The sequence below is a fragment of the Chiloscyllium plagiosum genome, unplaced genomic scaffold (genome assembly GCF_037043375.1).
Source record: "Chiloscyllium plagiosum isolate Xiang-an unplaced genomic scaffold, Cpla_swu_hap1 HiC_scaffold_14, whole genome shotgun sequence".
In the NCBI taxonomy this organism is placed as follows: domain Eukaryota; kingdom Metazoa; phylum Chordata; class Chondrichthyes; order Orectolobiformes; family Hemiscylliidae; genus Chiloscyllium; species Chiloscyllium plagiosum.
Window position 1 is genome coordinate 69,422,842 of NW_028270152.1, and position 26,399 is coordinate 69,449,240.

At 47.8% G+C, this 26,399-nt stretch overlaps 1 protein-coding gene across 1 annotated transcript in view; it reads left to right on the forward strand.

Moving 5' to 3' along the window:
* Nucleotides 1-26,399, forward strand: part of grip2b (glutamate receptor interacting protein 2b) — a 186,225-nt gene that overhangs the window by 73,506 nt on the left and 86,320 nt on the right. The window contains exons 5-9 of the mRNA XM_087993993.1: nucleotides 5,375-5,461; nucleotides 7,335-7,410; nucleotides 7,892-8,037; nucleotides 22,660-22,807; nucleotides 24,166-24,335. Coding sequence (XP_087850119.1) covers nucleotides 5,375-5,461; nucleotides 7,335-7,410; nucleotides 7,892-8,037; nucleotides 22,660-22,807; nucleotides 24,166-24,335 — 627 coding nt within the window. The remainder of the gene's footprint in view (nucleotides 1-5,374; nucleotides 5,462-7,334; nucleotides 7,411-7,891; nucleotides 8,038-22,659; nucleotides 22,808-24,165; nucleotides 24,336-26,399) is intronic.

Below are 26,399 nucleotides of genomic sequence, written 5' to 3' on the forward strand. Positions count from 1 at the left end.
CTGTTCCCAATTACACCTCAACCTCAATCCTCAACAAGGCCTTCCCCCTCAGAATCACCAGATAGGTTCAGATGCTGAATACCCATTTACCCCAGTAGATCTCAGTGTTCCTGAAGAGCAGCCCTACTCCAGCATTGTAACAGCTGTCTGGCCTAGGCTGTGGTTGTCTCTACCAGAACCATTTGAGATACCATAGGTAAATTCACTGCTACCAATCCTTCCGACCAGGATTTGTCCAAGTTACAGAAATCAAGCGGGGAGCAATGACCACATGAAATCTTTGGCAGACAACAGGCTCAGTTTGTTGAACAAAGAACTAGAACTTATCTAGAACATCATAGCGAGTTCCATCTGAGTTCAATGATAGCCTCATGTGAGCGCACTAGCTAGAATTAAGAGCAAGTACACATGACCATTTGGCTACACTGAGCTTAGTGCTTAGAAACGGGGACTGGAAATTTGGTTAAATCCACCCAGGACCAGTCCTTTATCTCCTGATTGATGGAAATTACTTAGTAATGTAAGTTACTCTTTTCAAGTGTAACTGCCTTGTACAACATTCATTCAAATCTAACCTATTTTCTAATCAAACTTTTCACATATGTTATTCCACCCCTCTGGGACAGATGGGACTTGAACCTGAGCCTCCTGGTCCAGCGATAGGGACACTACCCTTGTATCACAAGAGGGTCCAACTCTATATATATGCCCCGTGAAGACTGCCACAAAGTCAGTATCAATTCGTTTGGGATTGCCTGTGTTTGTAGATATTTTTCCTAATCAACCTGCTCAGACATGGTATTCCACACTTCTGGAGCAGGTGGGACTTGACCCTGACCCTCCTAGTCCTGAGGTAGGCATACTGTCACTGTGCACAAGAGCTCTCTGGTTTTGTTTAGTTATCGACTGTTGTCCAGCACTAATTGGGTTCATAACGACCAAGCTAATTTATTGTAGGAATTACAATTGGCATTCTATCCACTCCATATATATAGATACAAGGCTAATGTTCATCTCAGTGCGTCACTAGGTACCTCCTGCTGATGTTGTCTCAATGTTTTTTAACTCGTATTACATTAAACCAAGGACTGCTTGATGCAGCAGTATAAAGGACTTATTCTGTACCCCACCTGTTACTGTAGCCGCACTAGGATTATTTGCTGGGAAGATGTAGAAGGAGCTTGATGCGGCTTCTAACTCCCAGCTCTGACTGGCTTCTGAAGCTTGACAGTGGAAAAATGGAATAATGTCTCAGTTCCCCACTACTTCCAGCAAATTAAAATTACCACCAGACAAAAAGAGACAGGGAGAGAGTCAGGAAGTGACAGGCTGGTGCTCAGATTGACCATAATATAGAGGAGCAGAATTAGGCCATTCAATCCTTTGAGTCTGCTCCACCATTCGATCATGGCCGATATGTTTCTCAACCCCAGTCTCCTGCCTTCCCCCTGTAACCCTTGATCCCCATAGCAATCAAGAATCAATCTATCACTATCAAGACAATCAATGATTTGGCCTCCACAGCCCTCTGCGGCAACGAGTCCCACAGATTCACCACCTTCTGGCTGAAGAAATTCCTCATCTTAGTTCCAAAGGAATCATTCCTTCACTTTAATGCAATGCCCCCCCCCCCCCGAGATCCTAATCTCTCTTACTAGAGGAAACATCTTCTTCACACCCGTTCTACGAAGGCCTCTACATGTTCTGTAAGTGTCAATGAGACACCCCCCCCTGCCCTTGCCCATCCTTCTAAACACCATCAAGTACAGACTCAGAGTCCTAAAGAGGATTGGCTGACTGGAAAAGGCAGAGAGTGTGGATCAAGTGGTCTTTTTCAGGATGGCAGCTGGTGACTAGTGTAGTTCCACAGGGGTCACTGATGGAACCACAGCTATTCACATTTGACATTAATGATCTGGATGAAGGAATTGAGAGCATTGTTGTTAAGTTTGTAGATGACACCAAGACAGGTGGAGGGACAGGTGGTGCTTAGGAAGTGGATAGGCTGCAGAAGGGCTTGGATGGGCTGGGAGAATGGGCAAAGAAGTGGCAGATGGACTACAATGTGGGAAAGTGTGAGATTATGCATTTACTAGGACGAATGGGGGAATAGACTATTTTCTAAATGGGGACATCCTCAGGAGTTTGAAACACAAAGGGACTTGGGAGTCCTAGTTCAGGATTCTCTTAACGTTGACATGCAGGTTCGGTTGGCAGTCAGGAAGGCAAATGCAATGTTAGCATTCATTTCAAGAGGACTAGAGTACATGAGCAGAGATGTACTGCTGTATAAGGCTCTGGTCAGACCGCATTTGGAATATGGTGAGATGTTTTGGGCCACGTAGCTAAGGAATGACGTACTGGCATTGGAAGATTCCAGTGTAGGTTTCCAAGAATGATCCCGTGGATGAGGGGCTTGTCAAATGAGAAGCAATTGAAGATTCAATCAGGAGAGAAAGAATAATAAAGGGATAGAGAAAGAATCATAGAGATTGATGGTAAGAGATGGAGAGAATCATAGAGAGATGGACAGACTGAGAGAGAGAACCAGAGGCTGAAAGATGAACAGACCAAGAAAATCAGAGAGAGTGAGTGAGGTACAGATGACCTGGAAGCCAATTTTTCTGTACTTTTACAAACGAAAAAGCCTACAAGGTGGCCAAGTTGGGATTCTAAAGTGCATGTTGGTTTTGTCTGCATTTAACACAAGATATCTTCTCATCAAAGAAAGAATGGGCACTTCGGGATTCATTAAGCAGTAGATAGTGACTTAAAATATCTGCTAATATTTATTAAGAAGGCTCCATGACAGTTTGGTGTCTAATGCTACACGTAATGCCCTTTCCTAAGAGTGCCCCAGCAGATTGGATATAAAGGATGAATATTCAATGCCATAAGTTTATGAAAAAGTAAAAAATAAGTTCCAAACAACACTTCTTCTATTGAATGGTGATCCCTTAAGATATTACCACCTGTCCTCTTGTTCACCGTACAGCACTTCGGTCACAGAGTCTAAATCGGCACCCATGGGTGACATCTGACAAAAACCAACTGACGTTGGATTCTCAGAACCACCAAATCATTGACAGTTTTGATGATTGAAAGCTTACAGTGTATTTTCTGTCCTGTTAGTGTCAGCTTTTTGATTGTCCCAGGTTGGGAGATGGAGGAATTATTGCTCTCTGAATGCTGGACAATGGTTGTCTTCCTCATTGGTGGGGATAGAAGCTTTTGCTGTGTTTCTGTGAAGTGAAGACCATTGCTTATACTAACCAGGACGGTACTGCACCTTCCGCCACCTTCATGAGTTGTCAGAGGATGTCACAGAGCAACCAGTTAGAGAGCTCCAGGGTCTGATGTGCTGAAACCTTGCCTCCATAAGAAAATAGCAGCAGAGCAACTAGCTACTGTTAACAGTTAGAAGTCACATAACACCAGGCTGTAGTCGAACAGGTTTATTTTGGAGGTCTGCCCCTTCATCAGGTGAAGTGGGGGGAGGCACAGAAAATAAAGTTGGACAGATATTGGGATTGAATCCTATGCTATTGGTATCAATCCAATCTAACCAGCCCTCTAGCCAACTGAGCCAAAGGCCCATGAGTGTGAATTGCTTTGGCAAAGTACACTTTTACCTTAAATGTAGCTTGTAGTCCTGGAGAAATAAAAAAAAATGTAGAGGCTTCTGGTTGACCAGGAATCTCTCCTGCCCTTGCTGTCTGAGATTAGCATATGCTGGAAGAGCTCACAGGTTGCTACGTGACCTGTTTGACTATGTTACAATGCACCTTCCATCTACTGCCATCAAGGATTCAAATCCAAGTGTCTGGCTCAGAGGCATGTGCCTGAATCTCCTTGATTCCACACCCCAATGAAATGCTGGCTTGATTTCAAGGGCTGTCACTCTACCTCTGGAGCTTATCTTTTGTTCATAGTTAGACAGGGCTGAGTGTCCTGTGGCAGAACCCGAATGAAGCACTGGTGAGAAGGCGATTGCTGAGTAAGTGCCATTTCATAACACAGTCAACAACACTCTCCATTACTTTACTAATGATTGACAGTAGACAGATGGGATCACTGGAGGAGGCCAAGATGGAGCACTGACTCAACAGTTCTGCTTGAGGGTGCACTTCATCTTTATCTTTTGTGATAACTTGCTGGATTTTTGCCCCATCATTCAGGCTGGTCTTCAAGACTGTTTCCCTGGTCAATTGTTTAATTGTCCACCATTCATGACTGGAGTTGCAGGACTGATCTGTTGGTGGTTTAACTCCATCTGTAGCAGGCTGCCTCCACTGTTTAACATCTCCATATCCTGTATTTTATCCTCATCTGGTTAGCATCACAATTTCAGATATACCTGGTGCTGCTGGCCTGCACTTCTCATTGAGGTGAGTCAATAGCTACTAGGTTTGCAGATGGCAGTAAAATTGGAGATGTAGTGGACAGCGAGGAAGATTACCTCGGAGTACAATGAGATCTTGATCAGATAGGCCAACGGGCTGAGGAGTGACAGATGGAGTTTAATTTAGATAAATGTGAGGTGCTGCATTTTGGAAAGGCAAATCAGGGCAAGACTCCTACATTAAATGATAAGGTCATGGGGAGTGTTGCTGAACAAAGAGACCTTAGAGTGCAGGTTCATAGCTCCTTGAAAGTAGAGTCGCAGTTAGATAGGACAGTGAAGAATACTTTCCAAACCTATGACCACTTCCATCTGGAAGGACAGGCGCAGCAGATATATGGGAACTCCTCCATCTGCAAATTCCCCTCCAAAGCTTGACTTGGAAATGTATTGTCATTCGTTCACTCACTATTACAACAAAAAGAGCACTGCAGTTCAGAAAGACAGCTCACTACTACCTTCTCGAATAACTAGAGACAGGCAATAAATGCTGGCATGCATTCCATGAATGATTGTTTAAAAAAATCTATGTATTTCTTAATGTCTTACAAACATCTCCTTTTTACCCTTAAGACACGTTTGTATACAATTCCCAGATGTGTCAGTCATCCGATAGTGTCCCACTCAAGTTGCCAATCAGGTGAGGCTTGACAATGAATGCCAAATGAGTGATGTCACAACTCCATCTGGGCCTACCTTCAACTGATGTCCATGTGGAGGTATTTGGCCCTCAGTTACTGGAGAACAGTCAACAGAAGTAACCCTGGCTGGTTTTACAGATAGTTCACCTCTGTAATTCAGAGGTAAGCCAAAAGTAACATCTGCACTGCTATCTTAGTTGCGATCAGCAAGGATCACGCCTAATACCTCCATGGTCTATATGATTCAGCACCAGACTGGCTAAAAACCTGTTCCGTGTAACAAATCCTCTTGTATAACAAAAACAAAATTCTCTTTTGTTTTCTGTTTCAGCTTCAGATAGCAATTCAAGGGTTATTCCAAAGACCATTGAGATCTCGCTCTACAAGGAAGGGAACAGCTTTGGCTTTGTGATGAGGGGTTAGTCATTTTCCTTAATTTCAATGTTTCTCTCTTCCTTCAGTTGCTTCTGCAGTCAGTATTTGTCTGATTCAGGCCTGCCTAGTGGAGATACTTTCTGAAAAGAAATAATACAGAGATGTTATTACAAGCCTCTGGAGTAGGTGAGTCTTGTACCTGGGCCTCCCATTCCAGAGTTATGGACATAACCACTACATTGGAACAGCCGCTGGAGATATTTCTGAATCAACCTGCTCAGAGATGTTATGACACACCTCTGGTGGGGCTGGAACCCAGTCCTCTTGGCTCAGAAGTAGAGACGCTACCACTGCACTGCGAGAACCCTCACATGCACACGCACCCAGTGAAACCTGATTCACCCAGCTATGATGGCCCAAGTGTTGATACCTCAACTTTAGAAATGTTTTCCACCTGGTATCAAACCGAGGCCCTTTTATCATGTGTGGACAATATTAAACATTACACTACAGTAACAAGGCAGCCACACACAAGAATTAATCACTATTAATCAGTTGCGGTTCCATTTCTCCATTACTCAGCAATTAAAGGGATGGGCCCTCGGGGAATAAAAGTATTTGGCAAAAAGGAGGACCTGGATGTTTTCACGGAGTTAGGGAAACTCTATTGAGGCCCTGACCTGACTCCTGATCCCATTCCCCACGTCCCCAGTATTCACCAGTGCAGATTAAAGGTGTGAGTCCACACTGACTTAGTCGATCCACTGTAGGATTGGACATGTCCCAGTCTCTCCCCCTACGTCTCATAGAGTCGAGCAGGTTTTATTAGACTTGTGGGTCAAGGTACCTCAAAGCTGACATGAGCCACAATCTTAAAGAGCTGTGTTCCTGCACCCCGGCCTTCCCATGGCCCTTTCTCTCCTCCCTCCCAAGTCAAGACACTATCCACTGCCAAAGCCATGTAGAACCCTGTACAAACTATGGTGCTCCATGCTTCCTCACCTATTATTAACTCCTTTTATTACAGGGCAATAAACCTACCCATCATCTTGGCTATTTCAACAATCAATAGCAGAAGCTATAACTGCTTGATGCCTCTTTATCTGGTGTAACGAGTCAGTGTACAAAAGGCCCTCTTGTGGCACAGTGGTAATGTCCTTACCCCTGAACCAAAAGGCCTGGGTTCAAGTCCCACCTGCTCCAAGGTGTGTAAGAACACCTCTGCATAGATTGGTTAGAAAAATAGGTTAATTTTTTTTTAAAAAAAAGTGAAAATGATAGAAGAGATGGAGAGCTGCTAATCGAGCAATGTTTACCCTGGGGCTCAGCTGTCTGAACAATCTAATGGATGTCTGGGCTCTCAGACAAGAATGCACAATAAGAGTTGGCTGAGGGATCAGATAAGGTCTCAGTTCAGCATCTGATCAGAAAGGTGACATCTGTTTGTACTGTACTACCTCAGTACTATGGCAGGTGCTAGCCGAGACACATACTCGGGCTTCGTGGCGATGAACTCAACCCACTTCCTTACCACTTTGAGGTGACAGTCTTACTTCCAGGGCCAAACTGAGATCTTTCCAGAAGTGAAGATGAAACCTTTGATTCAGAAGGGAACACACTACCGTTAATACAGGCTGACAACGCAACAAATAAAAAAAAGTCTGTAAGCCTCTCCTACTCAGAGAGGAGATATCTGAAAGAGAAGTCTCCCACTAAGACGTCTCCCACTCAGATCCAAAGAGCTGGTGTACACCCACATGATCAGGGCTCTTTATATCTGTGTCTTACCCACATACCTTCTCAGCCAGCTCATTCTGTGCTCAGGTCAGGGACCGGAGAAGCAGTCAGATGGGAGAGCAGGTGATTGTCTCTTTAAAACAGCAGAAGCTCTGAGGAAACTGGACGTTGTGTTGCAGGTGGAGCCCATGAAGACTGGAACAAATCTCGTGCATTGGTGGTGACCCACGTGAGGCATGGTGGGCCTGCGGATAGGTAACAACTGCTGCATTACAGTTTCTCTCTATCTCTCTCGAAAGGATTGGTGTTAGATACTGAGGAGTAACTGGAAGAAAGTACTTGTCCCTCATTGCTTGGGAATGCAGCCATTACTCCAAATGTCTGTTGTTCTGCTGCTTTAGAGTTGGTAACTTTGAGGCATCCATCAACTGTTACAATGGTGCGAATGGTGGAAGGCTAAAGGACATGCCACTCTTCTGATATCCCTGCTGTAACCCTTCCTTCCCCACCCTGTGCACCCTAATCTCAGCCACACACTTGGCTGTAGGCTTGATGGGAAGGACGTCACCAGGGTTTGAAATGAGAGAGAAAAAGAAGGGGATTTTGCTCCTAAGAAGGGGATTTTCTCTCTCTAGATAATGCCCACTGGTGCCCTAACACCAGCTCCCCAGTCTGTCCTCCCAGTCAAAGAAGGAACAGCCCAAAAAGATAACAATTTTTGTCTGTGTGTTTGCAGAGAGGGGACGTTGAAAGTTGGGGACCGGATATTGAGTGTGGATGGGATTCCACTTCACAATGTCACTCATGGAGAAGCCCTCAACATCATGAGGCAGTGTGGGCAAGAAGCCATCTACCAGATCGAGTATGATGTCAACGTCATGGGTAAGGAGTGTGGTGCCGTGTTGGTGGAAGTCTTTTTACAGGGGTGCGGGAGTGGAGGAGGTGCTAACATATAATGGAAAATGTTCTTGATCAACATTTGATCATCAGAATATTCTCCAATCCTCATGCCATACAGTCTCATCACCAGCCAACACAGAGAGCTGACCAGCTTCTGGGCACCAAATGTGGACCTGGTAGCAACAAGGGACTGGGAGGTGAGAGAGACTCAAGGAGAGTACACACAGCAGTACTCAAGGAGAAGAACAAGTCTAGGGTCTGCCAAAGCACATCCCTTATCCAGACTAGAGTTCAGTCTTGTACTTTTCCTAAACTCCATCCATTCCCATCCAGGGGAATTTTGAACAAGTGTCACGCCTTTAACATTCCCCTCCCACAGTCTCTTTTGTGCCTTAACTTACAGTTTCTTCTGAAAGGTAGGTTCCCCAAGATTGGAGAACTCATGAGTGGCTACATTGAAGTGTTAGCCTCTAATTTGTGCTCCGTCTCTAAGGTGGAGTAAACAGAGGGGGTAAACTACAGAAATGCCCCCTCTTCCCCCATTGGAGGATTTGAAGTTGGGCGAAGACTCCTTCCTGAACTAAAAGACGGTCTGCCCGCTGACTTGTTGCCCACCTCCAGCCATATTCCAAAAAAGGCATCAAGCCGGGTCAACCTATGAGCCGACTGAAGTAGATAATTAATGGCCATGAAGGGTCTCATTCCCCTTGCACTGTTTTAATTGAAGTGGCAGGGAAAGGTAGGAACAAGGGGGAAGCCTAACAGCTTTCACTGTACAGGGTGCTGTCCAACAGGCAAAGAGTTACCTCCTTCCAGGAGTGGGGGATGACATCACTAGATCTATTGAAGGCATTTTCCCATGGAGTCATAGCCACCCACCCTTCCCATAAACCTCCTCCCCGAACCTCTATAAGATACTCACTCCTTCCAATAACTGTGGTCTGCCAGGCAGGCCTGTCCAAAACCCCACTTTCATCTGAACTCTAGATTTATGACATTTCTTCTCCGGCGCCGCCCAGGAAAGAAGGCTCTTTGTGTTTTCCAATCACTACAAAGGCATCTTTTGCAAACTGCCGAAGACGGAACATTGCTCCTCCTTGACAACTCTACCTCAGTCCTCTCCGTTTAAAAAAAAACTTTTTCTTTACCTACCAGCCATGGTGGATTTGCAGTACAGAGGGACCTCGTTAGCCCGCATTCGATTATCCAAATTTCGGATTATCCAACAAGATCACAATGTCCCGATGCTTGGCTAAACTATGTTATCTGACATTTGATTAGATAGAATTCAAATAACCGAACAAAATATTCCTCGCCCGTGTCCTTCAGATTATTTGTATAATTCTCTGTATTTGTTTTGCTTTGATGGCTTTGCCATATATTTAATGATGACACTGCTCCTGCAATTGTTCATATGTAAATAACCATAGATCCTACTAGAGAGTGCATCGTAATCAAGGCTGGCATTAAAGTTGCTGTCCCTTTTCATTGATTCACCTCAAGTTTCAGTGTGGACATTGAAAAGCGGATCTATAGACTGGATTGTTCCCTTGACTGGAAGGTCTGTTAATGCTAACTACCCAAAGACACTCGCAGTGACATTGACAATAATTATTATCAGGAATCAGTCTTTTCCCTTGTGGTTAAGGCAGACAAGGTCATGTTCAGATGTGATAGTCTTCAGGAAAAAACACTTGGCAGGCACTCACTGATCAAATTTGCACATCAACTTCATTGGGGTGAGGGCCAGAATGGGTATAGAACACAGTAACGCAGCGTGGACACTGTGATACCGTACCCCAGCGTGGACACTGTGATACTGTACCCCAGAGTGGACACTGTGATACCGTACCCCAGCGTGGACACTGTGATACCGTACCCCAGCGTGGACACTGTGATACCGTACCCCAGCGTGGACACTGTGATACCATACCCCAGCGTGGACACTGTGATACCGTACCCCAGCGTGGACACTTGTGATACTGTACTCCAGCGTGGACACTGTGATACTGTACCCCAGAGTGGACACTGTGATACCATACCCCAGCGTGGACACTATGATACCGTACCCCAGAGTGGACACTGTGATACCGTATCCCAGCGTGGACACTGTGATACTATATCCCAGCGTGGACACTGTGATACTATACCCCAGCGTGTACACTGTGATACCGTACCCCAGCGTGGACACTGTGATACCGTACCACAGCGTGGACACTGTGATACTGTACCCCAGCGTGGACACTGTGATATACCGTACCCCACCATGGACACTGCGATAAACTGTACCCCAGCATGGACACTGTGATATACCCTACCCCAGCATGGGACACTGCGATATACCGTACCCCAGTGTGGACACTGTGATATACTGTACCCCAGCATGGACACTGCGATATACCGTACCCCAGCGTGGACACTGTGATATACCGTACCCCAGCATGGGACACTGCGATATACCGTACCCCAGTGTGGACACTGTGATATACCGTACCCCAGTGTGGACACTGTGATATACCGTACCCCAGCATGGACACTGCGATATACCGTTTCCCAGCGTGGACACTGTGATATACCGTACCCCAGCATGGACACTGTGATATACCGTACCCCAGCATGGGACACTGCGATATACCGTACCCCAGTGTGGACACTGTGATATACCGTACCCCAGCATGGACACTGCGATATACCGTACCCCAGCGTGGACACTGTGATATACCGTACCCCAGCGTGGACACTGATACTATACCCCAGCGTGGACACTGTGATACCGTACCCCAGAGTGGACACTGTGATACCGTACCCCAGCGTGGACACTATGATACTGTACCCCAGCGTGGACACTGTGATACCGTACCCCAGCGTGGACACTGTGATACCGTACCCCAGCGTGGACACTGTGATACCGTACCCCAGCGTGGACACTGCGATATACCGTACCCCAGCATGGACACTGTGATACTATACCCCAGCGTGGACACTGTGATATACTGTACCCCAGCGTGGACACTGTGATACTATACCCCAGCGTTGGCACTGTGATACCGTACCCCAACGTGGACACTGTGATATACCGTACCCCACCATGGACACTGTGATATACCGTACCCCAGCATGGACACTGTGATACTATACCCCAGCGTGGACACTGTGATATACTGTACCCCAGCGTGGACACTGTGATACTATACCCCAGCGTGGACACTGTGATATACTGTACCCCAGCGTGGACACTGTGATATACTGTACCCCAGCGTGGACACTGTGATACCGTACCCCAGCGTGGACACTGTGATACTATACCCCAGAGTGGACACTGTTATATACTGTACCCCAGCAGGGACACTGTGATATACCGTACCCCAGCGTGGACACTGTGATATACCGTACCCCAGCGTGGACACTGTGATATACCGTACCCCAGCATGGTCACTGCGATATACTGTACCCCAGCGTGGACACTGTGATATACCGTACCCCAGCGTGGAAACTGTGATACTATACCCAGGCGTGGACACTGTGATACCGTACCCCAGCGTGGACACTGTGATACTGTACCCCAGCGTGGACACTGTGATACTGTACCCCAGCATGGACACTGTGATACCGTACCCCAGCGTGGACACTGTGATACCGTACCCCAGCGTGGACACTGTGATACCGTACCCCAGCGTGGACACTGTGATACCGTACCCCAGCGTGGACACAGTGATACCGTACCCCAGCGTGGACACTGTGATACCGTACCCCAGCGTGGACACTGTGATACCGTACCCCAGCGTGGACACAGTGATACCGTACCCCAGCGTGGACACTGTGATACCGTACCCCAGCGTGGACACTGTGATACTGTACCCCAGCGTGGACACTGTGATACTGTACCCCAGCGTGGACACTGTGATACCGTACCCCAGCGTGGACACTGTGATACTGTACCCCAGCGTGGACACTGTGATACCGTACCCCAGCGTGGATACCGTACCCCAGCGTGGACACTGTGATACTATACCCCAGCGTGGACACTGTGATACTATACCCCAGCGTGGACACTGTGATACTATACCCCAGCGTGGACACTGTGATACTATACCCCAGCGTGGACACTGTAATACCGTACCCCAGCGTGGACACTGTGATACCGTACCCCAGCGTGGACACTGTGATACTATACCCCAGCGTGGACACTGTAATACCGTACCCCAGCGTGGACACTGTGATACTATACCCCAGCGTGGACACTGTAATACCGTACCCCAGCGTGGACACTGTGATACTATACCCCAGCGTGGACACTGTGATACTATACCCCAGCGTGGACACTGTAATACCGTACCCCAGCGTGGACACTGTGATACTATACCCCAGCGTGGACACTGTAATACCGTACCCCAGCGTGGACACTGTGATACCGTACCCCAGCGTGGACACTGTGATACTGTACCCCAGCGTGGACACTGTGACTCCGTATCCCAGCGTGGACACTGTGACTCCGTACCCCAGCGTGGACACTGTGATACCATACCCCAGCGTGGACACTGTGATACCGTACCCCAGCGTGGACACTGTGATACCGTACCCCAACGTGGACACTGTGATACCGTACCCCAGCGTGGACACTGTGATACCGTACCCCAGCGTGGACACTGTGATACCGTACCCCAGCGTGGACACTGTGATACCGTACCCCAGCGTGGACACTGTGATACCATACCCCAGCGTGGACACTGTGATACTGTACCCCAGCGTGGACACTGTGATACCGTACCCCAGCGTGGACACTGTGATACCGTACCCCAGCGTGGACACTGTGACTCCGTACCCCAGCGTGGACACTGTGACTCCGTACCCCAGCGTGGACACTGTGATACCATACCCCAGCGTGGACACTGTGATACCGTACCCCAGCGTGGACACTGTGATACCGTACCCCAGCGTGGACACTGTGACTCCGTACCCCAGCGTGGACACTGTGATACCATACCCCAGCGTGGACACTGTGATACCGTACCCCAGCGTGGACACTGTGATACCGTACCCCAGCGTGGACACTGTGATACTCTACCCCAGCGTGGACACTGTGATACCGTACCCCAGCGTGGACACTGTGATACTGTACCCCAGCGTGGACACTGTGATACCGTACCCCAGCGTGGACACTGTGATACTGTACCCCAGCGTGGACACTGTGATACCGTACCCCAGCGTGGACACTGTGATACCGTACCCCAGCGTGGACACTGTGATACCGTACCCCAGCGTGGACACTGTGATACCGTACCCCAGCGTGGACACTGTGATACTGTACCCCAGCGTGGACACTGTGATACCGTACCCCAGCGTGGACACTGTGATACCGTACCCCAGCGTGGACACTGTGATACCGTACCCCAGCGTGGACACTGTGACTCCGTACCCCAGCGTGGACACTGTGATACCGTACCCCAGCGTGGACACTGTGATACTCTACCCCAGCGTGGACACTGTGATACCGTACCCCAGCGTGGACACTGTGATACCGTACCCCAGCGTGGACACTGTGATACCGTACCCCAGCGTGGACACTGTGATACCGTACCCCAGCGTGGACACTGTGATACTCTACCCCAGCGTGGACACTGTGATACCGTACCCCAGCATGGACACTGTGATACCGTACCCCAGCGTGGACACTGTGATACCGTATCCCAGCGTGGACACTGTGATACCGTACCCCAGCGTGGACACTGTGATACCGTACCCCAGCGTGGACACTGTGACTCCGTACCCCAGCGTGGACACTGTGACTCCGTACCCCAGCGTGGACACTGTGATACCATACCCCAGCGTGGACACTGTGACTCCGTACCCCAGCGTGGACACTGTGATACCGTACCCCAGAGTGGACACTGTGATACCGTACCCCAGCGTGGACACTGTGATACCGTACCCCAGCGTGGACACTGTGACTCCGTACCCCAGCGTGGACACTGTGATACCGTACCCCAGAGTGGACACTGTGATACCGTACCCCAGCGTGGACACTGTGATACTGTACCCCAGAGTGGACACTGTGATACTGTACCCCAACGTGGACACTGTGATACCGTACCCCAGCGTGGACACTGTGATACCGTACCCCAGCGTGGACACTGTGATACCGTACCCCAGCGTGGACACTGTGATACCGTACCCCAGCGTGGACACTGTGATACTATACCCCAGCGTGGACACTGTGATACCGTACCCCAGCGTGGACACTGTGATACCGTACCCCAGCGTGGACACTGTGATACTGTACCCCAGCGTGGACACTGTGATACTGTACCCCAGCGTGGACACTGTGATATACCGTACCCCAACGTGGACACTGTGATATTCCGTACCCCAGCGTGGATACTGTGATACCGTACCCCAGCGTGGACACTGTGATACCGTACCCCAGCGTGGACACTGTGATACCGTACCCCAGCGTGGACACTGTGATACCGTACCCCAGCGTGGACACTGTGATACTGTACCCCAGAGTGGACACTGTAATACCGTACCCCAGCATGGACACTGTGACTCCGTATCCCAGCGTGGACACTGTGATACCGTACCCTAGCGTGGACACTGTAATACCGTACCCCAGCGTGGACACTGTGATATACCGTACCCCAACGTGGACACTGTGATACCGTACCCCAGCGTGGACACTGTGATATACCGTACCCCAACGTGCACACTGTGATACCGTACCCCAACGTGCACACTGTGATACCGTACCCCAGCGTGGACACTGTGATATACCGTACCCCAACGTGGACACTGTGATACCGTACCCCAGCGTGGACACTGTGATACCGTACCCCAGCGTGGACACTGTGATACCGTACCCCAGCGTGGACACTGTGATATACCGTACCCCAGCGTGGACACTGTGATACCGTACCCCAGCGTGGACACTGTGACTCCGTATCCCAGCGTGGACACTGTGACTCCGTACCCCAGCGTGGACACTGTGATACTGTACCCCTGCGTGGCAGGTTTGAGACCTACCCACCAACTAGAAAGATATGCTGTACCCTCACATACTGTGCCCCAACACAAGTACAGTCATACTCTACACCAAAATGGAGACTATCATACTGTATCCCAACCTGGAGACTGTGATACTGTTCTGCAGCTTGACGTCTGTATACCAGTTCCACAGAACTGGGATTGTGATATTACAATTAATTTGTAAACTCTGATACTCTACCTTAATAATAATACTGGCATATTGTACACACAACATATGGTCAGATAGCGTCGTTCTCAGCATGAAGACTGTCAGAATTTTTCCCAGGAAGGTAATGACTTCTGCACCGCAACAAGGAGCCTGTGGTTATCTCCCTCAACAAGGGTCCTGTAACCCTATACTCCAACAAGGAGCCTGTGACCATCTCCCTCAACAAGGGGCCTGTGTCCCTATACTCCAACAAGGAGCCTGTGGCTATCTCCCTCAACAAGGGGCCTGTGTCCCTATACTCCAACAAGGAGCCTGTGGTTATCTCCCTCAACAAGGGTCCTGTAACCCTATACTCCAACAAGGAGCCTGTGACCATCTCCCTCAACAAGGGGCCTGTGTCCCTATACTCCAACAAGGAGCCTGTGGCTATCTCCATCAACAAGGGGCCTGTGGCCTTCTACTCCAACAAGGAGCCTGTGGCCCTTTACTCCAACAAGGGGCCTGTGGCTATCTCCATCAAAAAGGGGCCTGTGGCCCTATACTCCAACAAGGGGCCTGTGGCCCTATACTCCAACAAGGAGCCTGTGGCTATCTCCATCAACAAGGGGCCTGTGGCCCTTTACTCCAACAAGGAGCCTGTGGCCCTATACTCCAACAACAGGCCTGTGGCCCTTTTACTCCAACAAGGAGCCTGTGGCCCTATACTCCAACAAGGAGCCTGTGGCCCTCTACTCCAACAAGGAGCCTGTGGCCCTCTACTCCAACAAGTGTCCTGTGGCCCTATACCTCAACAAGGAGACTGTGGCCATCTCCCTCAACAAGGGGCCTGTGGCCCTATACTCCCAACAAGGAGCCTGTGGCCCTATACTCCAACAAGGAGCCTGTGGCCTTCTCCCTCAACAAGGGTCCTGTGGCCCTATACCTCAACAACGGGCCTGTGACCCTCTACTTCAACAACAGGCCTGTGACCCTTTACTCCAATAAGGGTCCTGAGGTCCTCGACTCCAACAAGGAGCTTGTGCTCCAATACCTCAACAAGGAGCCTGTGGCCCTGTACCTCAAAAGGGGCCTGTGACCCTCTACTCCAACAAGAGACCTGTGACCCTTTACTCCAACAAGAGGCCTGTGACCCTTTACTCCAACAAGAGGCCTGTGACCCTCTACTCCAACAAGGGGCCTGTGGCCCTAGACTCCAACAAGTGTCCTGTGGCCCTCTACTCCAACAAGGGTCCTGTGGCCCTCTACTCCAACAAGGGTCCTGTGGTCCTATACTCCAACAAGGGGCCTGTGGCCCTCTACTCCAACAAGGGGCCTGTGGCCCTCTACTCCAACAAGGGACCTGTGGCCCTAGACTCCAACAAGAGGCCTGTGGCCCTTTACTCCAACAAGGGGCCTGTGGCCCTATACTCCAACAAGGGGCCTGTGGCCCTATACTCCAACAAGGGGCTTGTGGCCATCTCCCTCAACAAGGAGCCTGTGGCCCTGTACTCCAACAAGGAGCCTGTAATCCTTTACTCCAACAAAGGGCCTGTGTCCCTATAGCTCAACAAGGAGCCTGTGGCCTTCTCCCTCAACAAGGAGCCTGTGGCCCTGTACCTCAACAAGGAGCCTGTGGCCCTGTACCTCAACAAGGAGCCTGTGGCCCTGTACCTCAACAAGGAGCCTGTAGTCCTATACCTCAACAAGGAGCCTGTGTCCCTGTACCTCAACAAGGAGCCTGTGGCCCTGTAGCTCAACAAGGAGACTGTGGCCCTGTACCTCAACAAGGAGCCTGTAGTCCTATACTTCAACAAGGAGCCTGTGGCCCTGTACCTCAACAAGGAGCCTGTGGCCTGTACCTCAACAAGGAGCCTGTGGCCCTGTACCTCAACAAGGTGCCTGTGTCCCTGTACCTCAACAAGGGGCCTGTGGCCCTATAGCTCAACAAGGACCCTGTGGCCCTATACCTCAACAAGGAGTTTGTCGCCATTTCCCTCACCAAGGAGCTTGTAGCCATCTTCCTCAACAAGGGGCCTGTGGCCCTGTACCTCAACAAGGGGCCTGTGGCCCTGTACCTCAACAAGGAGCCTGTGGCCTGTACCTCAACAAGGATCCTGTGGCCCTGTACCTCAACAAGGAGCCTGTGGCCTGTACCTCAACAAGGATCCTGTGGCCCTGTACCTCAACCAGGGGCCTGTGGCCCTATACCTCAACAAGGAGCCTGTGGCCCTATACCTCAACAAGGATCCTGTGGCCCTGTACCTCAACAAGGATCCTGTGGCCTGTACCTCAACAAGGAGCCTAAGGCCCTATACCTCAACAAGGATCCTGTGGCCCTGTACCTCAACAAGGATCCTGTGGCCCTGTACCTCAACAAGGATCCTGTGGCCTGTACCTCAATAAGGAACCTGTGGCCATGTACCTCAACAAGGATCCTGTGGCCCTATACCTTAATAAGGAGCCTGTGGCCATGTACCTCAACAAGGAGCTTGTGGTCCTCTACTCCATCAAGGAGCCTGTGGCCCTGTACCTCAACAAGGATCCTGTGGCGTTATTCCCCAATCAGAAGTCTGTGACCTGAAACCCTACAGGAGTATAAGGAGTTGTTGTAGCTATGCTTAGCTACAACAAGAAGCTTGTGTACTTGCGTCTGTCAGGAAGACTTTGTACTGTAAACCCACAAAGAGATGTTCATACCTCACCCAGGCTCAACTGCACCAAGGCTGTCATATGTACACCAACAAGGACCCTGTCATATTGTATGCCAAGGTGGAGATTTATGATATTGGATCCCACAGGATGCCTGTCATACTGTACTCCTACATAGAGTCATAGAGATGTACAGCACGGAAAACAGACACTCCGCTCCAACCTGTCCGTGCCGACCAGATATCCCAACCCAATCTAGTCCGACTTGTCAGCACCCAGCCCATATCCCTCCAAACCCTTCCTATTCATATACCCATCCAAATGCCTCTTAAATGTTGCAATTGTACCAGCCTCCACCACTTCCTCTGGCAGCTCATTCCATACACATGCCACCCTCTGCATGAAAAAGTTGCCCCTCAGGTCTCTTTTATATCTTTTCCCTCTCACCCTAAACCTATGCCCTCTAGTTCTGGACTCCCCGATCCCAGGGAAAAGACCTTGTCTATTTATCCTATCCATGCCCCTCAATATTCTGACCAATAAAGGAAAGCATACCAAACGCCTTCTTCACTATCCTATCTACCTGCAACTCTACTTTCAAGGAGCTATGAACCTGCACTCCAAGTTCTCTTTGTTCAGCAACACTCCCTAGGACCTTACCACTAAGTGTACAAGTCCTGCTAAGATTTGCTTTCCCAAAATGCAGAACCTCGCATTTATCTGAATTAAACTCCATCTGCCACTTCTCAGCCCATTGGCCCATCTGGTCCAGATCCAGTTGTAATCTGAGGTCTCCCTCTTCGCTGTCTGCTACACCTCCAATTTTGGTGTCATCTGCAAACTTACTAACTGTACCTCTTATGCTCGTATCCAAATTTATGTAAATGACAAAACGTGGAGGACCCAGCACTGATCCTTGTAGCACTCCATTGGTCACAGGCCTTCAGTCTGAAAACAACCCTCCACCACCACCCTCTGTCTTCTACCTTTGAGTCACTTCTGTATCCAAATGGCTCGTTCTCCCTGTATTCCATGAGACGTAAGCTTGCTAATCAGTCTCCCATGGGGAACCTTGTCGAACGCCTTACTGAAGTCCATATAATTACATCTACTGCTCTGCCCTCATCAATCTTCTTTGCTACTTCATCAAAAAACTCAATCAAGTTTGTGAGACATGATTTCCCACGCACAAAGTCATGTTGACTATCCCTAATCAGTCCTTGCCTTTCCAAATACATGTACATCCTGTCCCTCAGGATTCCCTCCAACAACTTGCCCACCACCGAGGTCAGGTTCACCGGTTTATAATTCCCTGGCTTGTCTTTACCACCCTTCTTAAACAGTGGCACCATGTTTGCCAACCTCCAGTCTTCCGGCACCCCACCTGTGACTATCAATGATACAAATATCTCAGCAAGAGGCCCAGCAATCACTTCTCTAGCTTCCCACAGAGTTCTCAGGTACATCTACCAGCCTTCCCTTTCACCCTGACAGGAATATACTTTCTCTGGATTCTTGTTATCTCATTTCTGAAGGCTTCCCATTTTCCAGCCGTCCCTTTACCTGCGGACATCCAATCAGCTTTCAAAAGTTCTTGCCTAATACCGCCAAAATCGGCCTTTCTCCAATTTAGAACTTCAACTTTTAAATCTGGTCTATCCTTTTCCATCACTATTTTAAAACGAATACAGTTAACCCTTTGATACTGTACCCCCATACAGAGCTTGTATTCTGTACCACAACATGACAAACTCAATACTCTGCCCTATCACCCTAATATAACGGTTACTGTAACCCTATTAAGGCTGCACATGCAAGTTAAATTCTGAACAAAGAAACAATCATTTCTTCTGGAGATGTTTTGATGTCAGGGCTGAAATGTGGAGGTAATTTACCAATCTATAATTTGCATCTTGAACTTCAAATACAGTGAGAAGCAATTGCAGTATAGACACTATAGAGACTGAGAAAAAAGGGACATGCCAGATGATATATCTCTCCTGCTTCTCGTCATGTCTATGTTTCAAACCACTCAAACCTTCAGCAGATCAGATCAATTTCCTTAAATAAAATTGAGTGGGAGAAAGCAAAACAATCTTCAATGCCCTTTAGAACTGCTCAAAATTATTTGAACTCTGTTTGATAAAGGGTTAATGATGAATGCTGCTCCTGTGGTTTCACTTACATCCCTTGTCTGACAAATGGCAAGCCACTTGTTTGCTAGTGATGCTGATTAGCTGGTAGCAATGACTTCCCTTTGAAAAATCCCTCCCAGCTCTCCTTGCAAGACTGCTCACCGCACTCTCCTGATGTTGCTTGCAGTGGAGTTTGTTCCGTTCCTGCTGTATTCCAATTAAATGTGTGCTAGGATGTTGCTGATAAACATATTTATCTTGCACTTACCAGCACAGATTCACAAGAATCCCAAACAGCGAAACAGCTTATAGTCCACTTGCTAATCCGTTGGCACCCTGCTCGTGCAGTATAAATTATTGTTCACCTTCATTTTCTTGCAAGTCTGTCCTGGTGAGGGCAAGATGAAAAGCACCAACAGCACATCTCTTTCCACGTTACTCAAAAAAAAAACTGCGCTGATTTTAAAAACAAAAGCTTCACTATGCCTAGAGAACAGCATCCGAGTGCCTCCCACTTAGCGGCAGCTTCAATTCCTGAGGCTCTCAAAGTTATGGATCGTGAGTCCTACTTTAGATCTGCATATGAAGAGGAACACAACCCTACCTCGGCCAAATCGGCAATATTAGAAACTAAAGTGCGGTCAGTAACCAACAGCAGAATTCCCACAGTGATGTTAAAATGATAAACCATTCTTGGAGCTCACATGATGAGCGAATACCTCAAATTAGAGCTCAGACCTGTGAAGTCATTGTTCTATTTGTAAACCATCCAAACTAGACTCAAGTTTACAACTTGCTTCTCGAGACTGGTGACTTTCTGCATAGCTTCAGAGAATGATATAGCTTAGAAGGAGGTCATTTGGCCCCCTTGGTCTGCTCCAGCTCTGTTACAATTATTTAGAACCTCAGCACGTTTACTGAGTCCCCCCCTGAACTTCCTTGGTTGTCAGGAGAACAGCCCTGGATTCTCACGTACGGAAGGAAAAGACTGCAGACGCAAGAAATCTGAAACAAAAGTCAAAAATTCTGGAAATCTGACACCGAAAGGGCCACACTGAGGATTGAGCTTACTGTGTCTTGTTCTTGACCTAATGCCTGATGTTAAAGGTCAAAATGCACATAAACATGAACTGAACTATCTGATTCTGTTAATTATAATATAGATTAACTGCTTAAATTTGAGATGCAGTACCAAAGTTCCACAACCATTGTGTCTGGTTTTAGTTCTTGGGCTATTTAAAGCTTCAAGAGACTTTACCTCACATGAGATAGGACTTTTGTTCCCATGCTTAGGAAGATGAGGGCTTGTAATCGAGAGGTTTAGGCTAATGTTCTGGGGATATGACTTCAAATCTCAATCTAAATCTCAGTTCAGTTATTAAAAATCTGGAGTTGAAAGCTAGTCACTGTGATGGTCACCACAAAATGATTGTTATTAACAATCCATCTGATTCACTCGTGCCTTTTAGGGAAGGAAATCTGCTGTCCTTACCTGGTCTGGCCTCCATGTGACTCCAGTCCCACAGCAATTGACGTATTTGTTCTTGAGGGTGGTTAGGGATAGGCAACTGGCCTTGCGAGTGGCACCCTCATCCTGTGAAAATTTTTTTAAAAGTCCTGCTTCTAAAAGTCACCGGCCAATCTGATTGGCCGGTTGCTCTGTGATATGTCAGCAGCACCACTGGGAGTGGTGGCCATTGCTGGAACTGCAGGCAGGCACTAGGTGATAGGTGCGTTGGGAGCACGTTGGTCAGGACCAGGATGGGACACCCTTGGGGCAAGGAGATTTGGAGCAGGGGTACACAGCCCTGGAAGGGAAGGGGAGCACAGGGTTTGAGGAAAGACGTTTTTGTGGGGGTATACCCTCCCATCAGGAATGTATGACGAAGACTGTGTGAAGAAAGAAAGATCAGGGTTTGTGTTTCCATGGATGACCTGGCATCAGCGATCACGTTTTAACCATTCCGCCTCATCAGTGGTGTTCGGGTCTGGACCTCACTCCTGTGTTTCCATTACCCTGTACATCAAGCACGCTTTTGTTATCTTCCAATCTCTACCTCACCCCAGGGCTCAACTCTCAAAGCCAGCTAGCTCAAAACCAGAGTTTCCCCAAAAATCAGACAGTTTTAGAATGTGCTGCGCATTACTTTTAAAAAAAAACTCGGTTAAAATTAACTTAGCAGGGCAATTGGGTTACATTTAGTCTGTTTTGCTACTCGATTGCCAGTGTAGTCCTGCCCTCTGAAAGACCTTTGACCTCATGCCACCTGTATTGACTTGAATTGGCCACTGATCCAGTGCCGAACCTCAAATCCAGCAGCAAGCTAGCGCGGTCTTGGATCCTAGATTGCTGGTTTTAAGCGAGTCTCTCTCTGTTTATGTTAACTCTCCAATCGATTTCACCCTGTAGCTCACCCTTTGTTGTCTGGTATTTTCCACGTGAATCATCCAGACCCCTCAATCAGACCGGTATCTGTGTTTTATTCCGTTTCTCTGGGGCTGCAGGTTAAGGTGAAACATTTCCATTTGCAATTCCACTGGCCAGTTTGTATTGGTTGATGGAACCTTGCAGCTTTTGAGTCGACAGAGAATATAATTCAAAAGGGTATATATTTGGACAATGGTGGTGATGGATGGTCTATCTTACAGATTCCGTACTCAATGCCTCCGGTCCTTTACTGGTGGAAATCACAAAAACTCCGGGTTGCACACTGGGAATGTCACTGTCCAGCGGGACACACCGCAACAAACAAGTCATTGTCCTTGACAAGATCAAAGCAGCGAGCATTGTGGACAGGTACTCAGCTCATTCTCTGTTGTTTCAATAGGGGTCTCAGCTTGGGAAGGTCTGGCTAAGTTGTTACGGGACGTTGGCATTGCTCGTTCGGTCAGTATTTATTACCCATTCCCAGCTGCCCTGGAGAAGGTGGTGGTGAGTTAGCTTCTTGTACTGCTGCAGTCCGTGGATGTAGCAACACCTACTGTCTGTTTAGGAAGGGAGTTGCAGGAAAGTGACCCAGCAACAGTGAAGGGACGGTGATATGTTTACCAATCAGGATGGTGAGTGCCTTGGAGGGGAGTTTGCAGGTGGTGGTGTTCCCATGTATCTGCTGCCCTTGTCCTACTAGATGGTAGTGGTTGTGGGTTTGGAAAGTGCTGTCTCAGGATCTTTGGTGAATTCCTGCAGTGCATCTTGTAGATAGTACACTGCTGCTACTGAGCATCAGTGTTGAAGGGGGGTGGATATTACTGAATGTGGTGCCAATCAAGTGGGCTGCTTTGTCCTGGATGGTGTCAAGCTTCTTGAGTGCTGTTGGAGCTGCCCCCATCCAGGCAAGTGGGGAGGATTCCTTGGCCCACTTGAAATTTTCCTTGGACAGACTTTGGGGAGTCAGAAGGGGGGTTGTACATGATGGATCTCCCAGCCTTTGACCTGATTTTGTAGCCACAGGATTTATATCGCTGGTCAATGTGAACCTCTGGGACCTTGGAAATGGAGAATTGTCCTAAGGTACTTTACAGGAGTGTAATTAAGTGTTAATAGTAAACAATACAATGAGACAAAGGGACTAAAACCTTGGGTTTTTAAGCAGCAGTTGAAATGAGAGTGAGAGATGATTAGTTTTGCAGAAGGAATCCAGAGTTTGGGGCTTCTAAATCCCATGCAGTGGAATTAAAAGTGTATTAACACGAGAGACATGGAGGGTGGTGTGTGTAAATGCAGTAAGTGGTGCACAGGATGAAAGAACACAGGGCAGGAGAAGAGTAATGGACTGGTAATAGGGTAGGGGGAGAGGTCGGGAGGATGTTTGAAAATGAGAAGGAGAATTTTCAACCACTCTCTCTCCTTGTTCAGCACCTCATGCAGTATCCACTGATTGACATTGTCAAAAGCTCAGGGCCTTTCAATTTAGTTCAATTAATAGCACAGGGAGAGAGAGAGACACGGAGAAAAGAGGGAAGGGAATTAATTTTTAAAAACTCAACTTTGTTAATTTCAAGTTTTAAAATGGAGTTTGTTCTGAAAACATAACTATTGACGTTAAATGTATTAATATTGGATCAGTATAAGTGGAAGGGTGAACGCCTATCAGCTTGACTTCTGTTTCTGGTGAGTAAGGAGTTTTAAAATGTCTTTTTCTGCCCCTGCTTTAGATGTGGAGCGTTGCACGTTGGTGACCACATCTTGTCGATTGATGGGATGAGCACTGAACATTGCACTGTGTTGGAGGCTACCCAGCTCCTGAGCAGCACCTCCGACAACGTTAAGCTGGAGATCCTGCCAGTGCACCAGAGTCGGCTGTCACTGAAGCCGACAGAGCAAGGTACTGCCTTTTTCTGTATAAGACAGACCAAGATTAGCCTTCATATGGCAAGAGGGAGCCCACCTTATAGGCCAAGCACACGATGCCCTCTGTTTTCCAACCAGGAATTTTAACAGGAGGATCCCACTAATTAGTTTTGTTTCTTCTTTCATGAGATGTCTGCATCACTGACAAGGCCAGGGTTTTTTCCACACAACTGACTTCCATTCTAAGGAAAATAACCCCAGCCTTTCTAATCATTTGGTACCTCACCTGTATTTAGTGAGGATTTGAAAATGATCTTCAGAGCCATGCTGTGGATCTGGAGTCACATTAGGCCAAAGCAGGTAAGGATGGCAGATTTCCATCCCTAAAGGACATTAAAGATCTAGAGGAGGTTTTACATTAAAAGTCACAACGTAGATAAAAGGCCATTTAGTCCATTGTATCTGCCCTGACTGAATAAGCTAGCTGCCCATCCTAATCCCATGTATCAGCACTTGGTCCATTGCCTTGAAAGTTGCAGCACATCAGGTGTCAATGCAGGTTCCTTTAAATAATTTAAGAGTTTCCGCCTCAACCACCAATCATGGCAACTAATGCCAGATACCTACCATCCTCTGGGTGGAAAAAGTTTTCCTCATGGTCCCTCTAGTCATTCTACCAATCACTTTAAATCTGTAACTGACCTGTGTGCTCAGGCAAGCCGGTCTCCCCTGTCCACTCTATCCAAGCCCCTCATTATTTTATATGTGTCAAATAAGTCACTCCCTCATCCACTTCCATTCTAAGGAAAATAACCCCAGCCTTTCTAATCATTTGGTACCTCACCTGTATTTAGTGAGGATTTGAAAGTGATCTTCAGAGCACCCGCTATTTCCTTCCATTAACAGTGTAGGATCAGCTGGCCATGGTGATTTGTCTTGCTTCGAGCAGGTCAGTCCCTCCAGTACATCCCTTCTCATTGTGCCTATTTTAGTTAATATTTCGCAAGCCTCCTCTGTCTGCCTCAGCGTTCTGTTTTGTGAAGGCAGAGACAAAGTAATCCTTCGGAACCCTGCCTACATCTTCTGCACCCTCACACAAGTTACCATAAACATCTCTGATTGGCACAATCCTTTCAGAACTTATTCTCTTGACTTTAACGTATTGACAAAACACCTTTGGATTTTCCTTAACTTTACCTGCCAATTTTTTTCATATCCTTTGTTTTCCGAATTTCCTTTAACACTTCGCCTCTGTAATTAGTTCTCTAGGCTTCCAAAAGATTACTTTTTGATATTGTCATAAGCTCTGCTTTATCTTACCCTGCAAGCATCTGGATAACTGGGGCTGGGGGCTCCAGATTTGTTGGTGCCACCCATGTTCTCTGTGGAGACAAGTCTTTACTCTGTCCATTGAATCTTAATTTTGAATGCTGATGGTCTCATGATCGTGGTTACTAGATTTATTAAGGGAGTGTAAATTCCACTAGCTCCTGTCCTGTGATTTAAACTAATGCTGCCAGAGAGTATGAGCCTCATCCTCTGGATTGCTAGCCCAGCAACATTACCGCCGCACCATCATTTTCATTTCTCCTCACAATTGACTCCTAGTTTACCTTATCAGCAAAATCAACAGTGAAATGTTTAAAATCTTTCAGCGAATGGAGTACACTTAATGGTAAGGTCCTGGGGAGTGTTGCCAAACAAGGAGAATTTGGAGTGCAGGTTCATAGTTCCTTGAAAGTGGAGTCGCAGGTAGACAGGGTAGTGAGGAAGGCGTTTGGTATGCTTGCCCTTATTGCTTCGTGTGTTGAGTATTGGAGTTGGGAGGTCCCGGTGCAGCTCTACAGGACATTGGTTAGGCCATATTTGGAATACAGCGTTCAAACCTGGTCTCCGTGCTATAGGAAGCATATTGTGAAAGTTGAAAGTGTTCAGAAAACATTCACAAGGAGGTTGCCAGGGTTGGAGGGTTTCAGCTTTCGGGAGAGACCAAATAGGCTGGGGCCATTTTCCCTGGAGTGTCAGAAGCTGAGGGGTGACCTCATAGAGGTTTAGAAAATCATGAGTGGCATGGATCAGATAAATAGACAAAGTCTTT